The sequence below is a fragment of the Aulostomus chinensis genome, chromosome 6, assembly GCF_037954235.1.
Source record: "Aulostomus chinensis isolate RoL2024-O1b breed Wild chromosome 6, RoL_Achi_v1.0, whole genome shotgun sequence".
Lineage (NCBI taxonomy): Eukaryota > Metazoa > Chordata > Actinopteri > Syngnathiformes > Aulostomidae > Aulostomus > Aulostomus chinensis.
Genome location: NC_141325.1, coordinates 3,791,578 through 3,800,000, shown reverse-complemented (window position 1 = coordinate 3,800,000; position 8,423 = coordinate 3,791,578). Strand labels below are relative to the sequence as shown.

General features: G+C 47.5%; 1 protein-coding gene across 1 annotated transcript in view; it reads left to right on the top strand.

Annotated features, from left to right (window-relative positions):
- Positions 1-7,194, top strand: part of slf1 (SMC5/6 complex localization factor 1) — a 31,930-nt gene extending 24,736 nt beyond the window's left edge. Inside the window, exon 19 of the mRNA XM_086205915.1 lies at positions 6,359-7,194. Within this exon, the coding sequence (XP_086062041.1) occupies positions 6,359-6,858 (500 nt within the window). The 3' untranslated portion in view covers positions 6,859-7,194. The remainder of the gene's footprint in view (positions 1-6,358) is intronic.
- The last annotated feature ends 1,229 nt before the right edge of the window (positions 7,195-8,423 follow it).

The following is an 8,423-nucleotide window of genomic DNA, read 5'->3' as shown; positions in this document are numbered from 1 at the left end:
ACACCTGCTAACCTCGAATGTTCCAAACCATCCGGTCCACACGTGTAGATGGCACTGAACTTTGCATTGTTTCTTACCAAACGAGTCGGGTGTGAAAACTCTGGGAGCATAAATCAAAAATACAGCACGTCATGTTGTCACCTTTTCCTCCTATTTTTGGAATCTGCAGTGAGCTGCCATGTTGTTGTGCCTCGCCTCCCTCCTTTACACCGCGTTTTGTGCTTGGCATTAAAATAGCATTCAACATCTGGAAAATACCAACACGACATAGTTTGCTGCGGCCTTTCCCATTTAAAAGAAAAGGAGCAGGAAAAAAAGCAGAGTTAATTTGGTTATTGTGCTCCTGAGAGCTTTGCCCTACTCAAACACTTCAGAAACTCTCTTCACACACACACACACACACACACACACCTTTCTACAGAGAAATGAGGAGCCGCGCATGACTTTCTGAATCCAACATTCACAATCACTTCACGGAGTGTTTCAGCCGGGTCCGACTGTGTAGGTGGGAAAGTTTGAACCTCCCCCGTCGTGTCACCATCTTGGGTGATGCCAGCGGCAGCTCTCACTTTGCCGCCGTGCACGAGTGCAACAAAACTGAGGCTTTTGACAAGTTCAGACAGCGAGTCGCTCTCCCGCTGGCTTTTGTAGACTTGATTTCCTGTTGCAGCGCACACATCTGTGTGTGATCACCTGAAACTGAAACTCATTTTCGTTGTAAAATGTGTTCTGTGTATTTACATGGATCCTCTTCCCCAAAACCAGCGGTTTGGCATCTGCAGTCGTAAAATAATCACTCGTAACTGTGTTTTTTCCTTTTTGGAGGATAACAACTCAACAACTTCTGTTTTTGTTGTTGTTGTTGTCTTTTTTTGGTTGCTGTGAATGTGAGAAATCAAAATTGCAGAGTTAAAAACTGCCCCTGCACGTGATGTCATCGGTGTTTTTGTTGGCCGACCTTGAAGTTTGTATTGCCGTGATTTCCCTCAAACAAAATCCAGTGGGAATTTTTTTTGTCTCATTGGATTTTTACGCACATTTGACACTTTTGAATTGTAACTGCGTCTTCAGAAGCACGGAGCCTCGCGTGAGGCACTTCTGCTTTTGATGTAGATGTTCCTAAAGAGTGAGGTGAGGCAGGGTGAGGCAGAGTGAGGCAGGGTGAGGTGAGGCAGAGTGAGGTGAGGCAGGGTGAGGTGAGGCAGGGTGAGGCAGGGTGAGGGTCAATCTCCAAACATCCCTACCAAGTCTATTTAGAGCTGCACTCTTAAAAATGGAAGCTGCCCACTGCTAAGCAGCATCCAGTAAATGAGATAACATCTGATGCCCCCTCTCACTGGAGGTGTTGTAGTGGCAGCGGATTACACAACCAGCAGCTGGTGTCCGTGCCCACACACACACACACACACACACACACACACACACCCTCTAAAAGGCTATCAGAAATCTGTATGTGGCTATGTTTGGGTGAGGAGCCCAGGAACCAATTAATTACACACAAGCTGTTGTATTGAAATTAGCCGTAGCAGAAGCTAGGCTGCTTCCTCCGGCAGCGGTCGGTTGTCTCTTCCTTATACATTCATAATAAAAGATGACCGCGCCAGGGCTTCATCTGGTGAGTCGCTACTCTGAGTGAATGCAACGAGCCAGAGAGGAATCAGCTCTCCTCCTCCCTGCTCTGATGCTCCACTTGCAGGGCCCAGTTGTTTCTGCTGCGGCGTCTCGTCGCTAGCTAGCAGCTCCCGGTGGACGTGTGACGCCGTGCCCCTGGCTGCAGTTCACACACTCACCCTGCCTCTCTGGTTCAGGCAGCACGAGGGGAGAAGGGAGAGGAAGGATGTTTACCATGCTGCGGTGCTGCCTGCTTCCCAGCTTGTCTCCCTCAGACCAGAGACAGAGCGAGACGTGGGGGGGGGGGGGGGGGGGGAGGGAGCACTGCATCTTTTCTTTCCTTCAATCCCTCCCTCCCTCTTTTTGCACCAATCCCCCCCTCCACTTGGGCTTTTATATTTCTTGTCTTCGCCTGCCCTCTAAAGGCCAAAGGGCTTTGCTCTGTGTGTGTGTGTGTGTGTGTGTGTGTGTGTGTGTGTGTGTGTGTGTGTGTGTGTGTGTGTGTGTGTGGACTGTATCTGACTGGTGCATCATTCCCTCCCTCTTCCGTAGCTTTAGAGCTGAGGTCTTAGCGGGACGTTTTTGCATTCATGTACACACACTTTCTCTCTCTCTCTCTCTCGCACACACACACACACACACACACACACACACACGAGCATAAAGGATGGTGTAATTACCCTGTACTCTCATGTAATCCCCCAGGTGTTGTATTTATCTTCACTGCAGCATATCTGACACCCAGCGCCAACACCTGGATTCACTTCAGTCGCCGTCCCTGCACCAAAACCATTTCCCCAGCCTTGACTCTCATAACTGTGTGTGTGTGTGTGTGTGTGTGTGTGTGTGTGTGTGTGTGTGTGTGTGGCACAAGATTGTGATGCTATTCTCATAACTTCTGTTAGTAAATATGTAATTTAGCACTTATTGTAAGCAGCGCAGTAGCTGATCTTGAGTCTGTGATCCGGCGGGTGAAAGATTTACACAAAAGTAAGACACCAGCTGACGCGTAATGGAAATCAAGAGCGAAAGTCAGGCAGGCAAATATGTAAATGTGACAAACAGCAGACAGCACGCATCGACACACACATTTAGCTTTCAGGCAGACAGATCTAGCATCAAACACACAGACGCGGAGTCAGTCTAGCAGGCTTTCAGGCACGCCGAGCCCAGAGCCGTGCTACAGGGGCCCTCTCCTCCCCACACCAGTGTCATCCCTCCGGTTGGAGCCTGCCTGTCAGCTGCCTTTGACACCATGACAGCAGGGTGCACTGGAAGACTCATCACTGCTGCAATATGTGATTTCTTTCTCCTTCCTGCTTGCTGATGATGTGAGAAAACAGACGTGACAGAAAGCTGTGAGCGTCTCTCGCTTTGGATGACTTTTTTTTTTGTCGATTTTGTTTTTTTTTATTGTCTTTTACCCAAACGTGAAGGGAAGTTTTACAGCGACCAGGTTGCGCGGCCTGTCTTACTGCGCTCACACTGGGAGACACTGGAGGAACACCCAGAGAGGAAAATCTCCCTCCCCCCTTGACCCTCACTGCAAAACTCATGTTACTTCCTCAACATGGAAAAAGTTCCCAAGTTAAAAATATCAATGAGCATTTAGTCGATAAAATAAGCCTCGTTTTCATGACTTTAAAAGGGGTTGTGACTAATTTTGCAATTCCACGACACAGTTCAGTTTAGGTCCTCTTGTTTTTTTGGACCCATCCGAAGCACCGCCTTCAATTGCAACTGCTTATCGCTTTTGATTGGAGGATCAAGCAAAGAGGGTGGGGGTTCGGTCAGTTATTGATGTTACGCAACCCTAACTTCCTGTTTCAGGATAGTTCATGAATCCAATCAAACGCGTTCGACATCTTTGGCCCTTTTCTCATTTTTATTTTCGTCTTTTTCGCAGCGCATCCAGCCGATGATCACACTCAGGCGCACAGCCCCTCCAAAAAAAAACAACGACAACAAAAAACGAACGGCAGCTTAAACGTTCCTGTCGTTGCTGCCTTTCCAAAAGCAGCAACGATGATTTCTGATGTGATGACGCACACATCAGCGGTGAGAGAAATAAACTTTACGTCCGGGTCGTCTTCCTGTGTCCTCCTCAGGTCGGAAACACGCCGTAGAGCGCTTCCGTTTGTGACCCGGCCTTAAATGTCTCTTCTCTGTTCACAGCCGGTCCTCTCGAAAGATCCCTAATCTTCTAAAACCATCCTGTCCGTTTTTAGAGGTTTCTAGAAGGGTCGATGGAGGATGCTTTTTCTTTTTTTTTGTAGACGTGCACTTGCGTGTTTGTGTGACCTGCTCTGGACAGTCCTCCTCTCGCACGCCGTGTCGCTCTATCCTCCTCTGTCTCTCTCTCTCTGGCGGCAGCTTTGATCAGATCCACGCTCTTACGTCCTTGACTGCTGCCCCAGACGCCTGACCCCTGCATTTGAAATTTCCCCGCTTATGTAAAAGTTTATGTAGATTAATGCCACAATTTATGCAGATTGAGTTTTTGCCACTCAGGCTTGAAGCACTAAAAGGTAGATGAGCGCTGACCTTCCCAGCTAACAGCTACGTGAGCGATTATCTCATAACTGCTACACACACGGCCGTGGCTGAAGAGTAATTTCCCAATATTCCATTTTTTTTAAACAGCAGAATCTTTTACCTTCTATTCTCTTCCCCCCTTTTTTTTTTTTCCCTAAGCATAGCACAGGCCCACCGAACACAATCGGCGCTCCTCTAAAACATCATGCCTCTTGCAGCCGCTCAGTGTTTGTCAAACAGAAAGCGCTGCCCGCAGCGCTATCAAGCAGCCTTTCAGCCGTCAGCGTGTCACGCCGAAGCCTCCACAGAGCCGTAAACTCGCTCACAAGTGGCAGCAGCACTGCAGAGGTTGAACAGTCAAGTGCCATCAAGAGCAGTTTGCAGCAGAATGTGTCTATCTGAAAGAAAACAAAGGGCTCGCACTCAACTCGACCCGCTCCGCGTAGGCTAAGTGCTCACAGGCCTGTCTGACTCTGAGTGGACAGAAAACGGGAAGAGCAGGAATATTTCCTGTGACTTTCCCGGCTTTGCTAACGAGACAGAAGCCCAGTTGGCTGGACGTGTTCTGTGGAAATGTGGAACAGCAGAGATTATCTGGATGCTGCGTTTGTACTTTTGATTATCACTGTTTTATCCGTCCATTAGATCTGATCAGCACCCAGAAAGACGGCTTAAAGTCGACCAGTTTCAAAACTTCCACTCTTTTCAGAGGTTTGGGGGGGTCGATTGTGTCTGGGGAGACTTCTGCCAAGATCTCTGTTTCTTTGTGAACGATCCGCTGTCAGGGTCTCTCGCTCCACTGAAGCTGCATTTACTGAGGTAGTGAAAGATCATGACATCATGATCTCAGACCAATAGGAAAACCACTTTGTTTTTTCTGGTCTTTCTTCTAGTAAAAGCCTTAATTATCTGAAAGAACACTCCGTCTCCTTGTGTAATGCATGGAAATGTCCTGATGTGAAATACGGAGTTCCTCTGGACTCCACCTTTGGCCCTCTGGTTTCCCACCGAGGGAACCCGGGGCACTCCTACACTGATCCGTCCTTTCAGCTGTTGTGTGTCCGTTGTGGTGCGAACTCACAATTTGACGTTTGGCAACAACTTCGACGTCGATTCTGAGCTGAGAATGAAACGGCAAGACTCTTAACAACAGAAATATGTTTTACTCTTTTACACAATACAGGGCTCCCCTTCCTTGGTCTTAGAATTGAAGGTGTTTCCCCTTAAGCTGGGCGATATGACCTGAAACCATCATCACCATGATTTCAAACTGTCACCTCCCGTATGATCAACGGATGGTGATTTCATGTACTTTTACTCTGTCCTAGTAGTTCTCTGATGAGCTCTCCCCTGCAAATATACAAATATGATCACGTCCGATCCAAAACATGAAGTTTTTTGCCTTCACTTCCTCCAGGATTACTTCAGGCCTTTGTACTTGAATCAGCGCAGCAGCTCAGTCTCTCCCGGATGTTATTAAGACGTAGTACTTGCAGTAATACTGTAATACTGTCTGCCCTGCAGTGAGATAACTGGAACCTTCCTGATAACCATTAAGTCTCTCTGCTGCTGAACGGAAGACGAGCTGTCGGGTTTTATAAATAACGACTTGACGTCACAGTCAGGGTCCATTTGCCCCGCCGGTGTTAGCATAACTGATTATAACAATGAGCTGGCCCTCGCTATTACATCATAAAGCTAACAGGAAGGCAAGCGGAGCACCCATCAGGTCGCTAGCCTTCTGAGCCTTTTACACAAACACAACGTGACCCGCAGTGTCACACAGTTAAGGCGAGGTGTCACATGGCGTTAGTGCTGATGAGAGCAAAAAAAAGCTGTGGCTGGCACCGAGGCCCAATGGGAGCAGCTGCTCACTTCAGCTCCCCACGGCTGGCTGTGGTGTAGCAGGCGTGTGTGTGTGTGTGTGTGTGTGTGTGTGCTGAACATTTATAGCAGTGTGGAGGTAACTGAAATATTACAATTAAAGCTGGTAAACAACCTCACATTCCTCATTATGAATCTACTTCAAGAGGTTGTTTCACGTAGATAAAGAACCCGGGAATTTAGAGTCCTCTTGGGCACATTTATGCCGCTGTGGTCATGTGATCAACATCTGCCAGGAGCGTCAATTCTCAGGAAGTAGCATCTCGTAGCGTCGAGCTCTGTCTCTGTGTTGTTACGAGTCCTGATTCTCAACTGTTCCCCTCTCCAGGTTCAGGTCTCCTCCAGCAGCCTGATGGAGACGGACGGACTTTGCTGGATCTCGTCTCTGAACCGAATCAGAGGGAGGAACTCGTCAGCAGCGCCCACATCGGTGACTCCCAGAGGCAGAATGTGCCAGAGGTGTTGAACCACGGCCTCCTGGAGGCCGGATCTTGTCTGCTGGCTCACCTCATCGTCTCTTATCAGCAGGAGAATGGCGTCCCCTGCAGCACGCCGCAGAACGACAAAAGTCTGGAATACAGGCTGGTTCAGGTCCTGGAGAAGCACCCGGTCCACAGGGTGACTCTGGGCTGGAGTGAGCAGCGAGCAGCGAGGCTGGTGGAGGACGCAGGGACCCTGATGGAGCTGGGTAGGGGGCGCTACTCAGGTCAGGTGTCTCCAGCTGTGAAGGAGCACCGAGGAGAGAACAGTTTGCTCCTCATGGAGGTTCTGGAGGCTCTGAAGTGTCAGGGGGAAACACTAATGTATGACCTGGAACTGATGAAATAACTGGAGGAGAACCTGTTACTGACACGTCATAGATGTAGCGCGCACACACACACACACACACAACCCAAAATACTGTGCACTCCTCCTGTCTCCTTCCATGTGGATTTGAAGGTTCCTTTCTAAAGAAGCTTTTTATCAGTTTTTCTTTACAGGAGAGTTGAGTTCTATTTGTCTACTCATTTTTGAAAGAAATCCATAAATGCTTTATAAATTATGAGAAATGTGTTGAATGTTTAGAGTTACACACTCACGGGAGTAAAACTATACGTGTGTGACCGTTGCTACCTCAGGTTATCCACAGCTTAATGCTCAAAGGTGATTGTTTGTTTATGTTATTGAGGAAAAAAATAAAGAAATTTATAGATTTTTACTCTTCATGTGGCTCAAGTTTGATTTCTGGTCTGGTTTCTGAGAGGCTTCAGACTCTGACAGCCTTGAGGAATGACTTCCTGGAACTGAACGCGGACGAAAAACCGGAGCGTAATCCTGCGGCGTCAGGTGGTTTACGAGGGCGGAGGAGGAGAAGACGACCAAGATGGATGGTGGTTTTCTTTTACTTAACCACTTCAAAGACGGGATCAGCAGGATGGAGAAGACATTTTTACAATAACTCAATCACTCTGAAGATATTAAAAAATATTTAATCTTGTGTTTCGTTTTGTTTTTTTCTTTTTAAATAAGCGACATACATCAGATGCATTTTTAATTTCTCAAACTGGAAATAAACAATTGATAATTCTCTTGACCCACCACCGCCGCCGCCGCCGTCTCAGCGTGTCCCGAAACGTCACTGGTCAGCAGTGGGCACATGAACGTGATGATGTCACAGGCAGGCAACGTTGCAGGCGAGAAAACACAAACCAAAAAGGACAGATCTTATAAAATGAAGCAGGCATACACCTACTGAACGATACCATCACCAGACCATCAACAACCATACTGTATAAAATACAACCATAAAGTAATACTATGTACAATATTGTTCCAAAAAATAAATAGTCTCATTTCAACTCGGTGCAAATAAAAGTGCTTTTTTTTCTTCTTCTTCTCTTCTTTCTTTGCAGCTGTCAGTCTGATACATTCCTCTATATCATTAATAATTCTGCATCGTACAAATTAAAAAAACACACACACACACACACACTTTGGTTCGCTTGCAGGAAAAAAAAAACATAATGGATGGGGGGGCGGATTTGGATGCAATACCACACACACACACACACACACACCCACACACACGAGTCACCACAAGTTTGCTGTAAAATAAGGAGGTACAGTAGCAGACACGTAGCGATCAGGTATTCAGAGAGTCCCTCCAGGCCTTCCAGAGAGCCATCCGTCATGATGTTTGTTGAGGAGGCTATAATCAGTCTGCCACGCCGCTCTTCAGGGACAGTCTGTTATTGTCTTTCAAGTGGATTCCTCAAAACAACAAAACAAAATCAATGGCCCTCTGGAGTGACAGATCCAGAGCCTGTTGATATTTAAGCATGGAGATGGATGGCGAGTGCGGGAGGGAGGGAGGGAAAGAAGGAAAGAGGGAGGGAGGAGGACAGACTGACCGA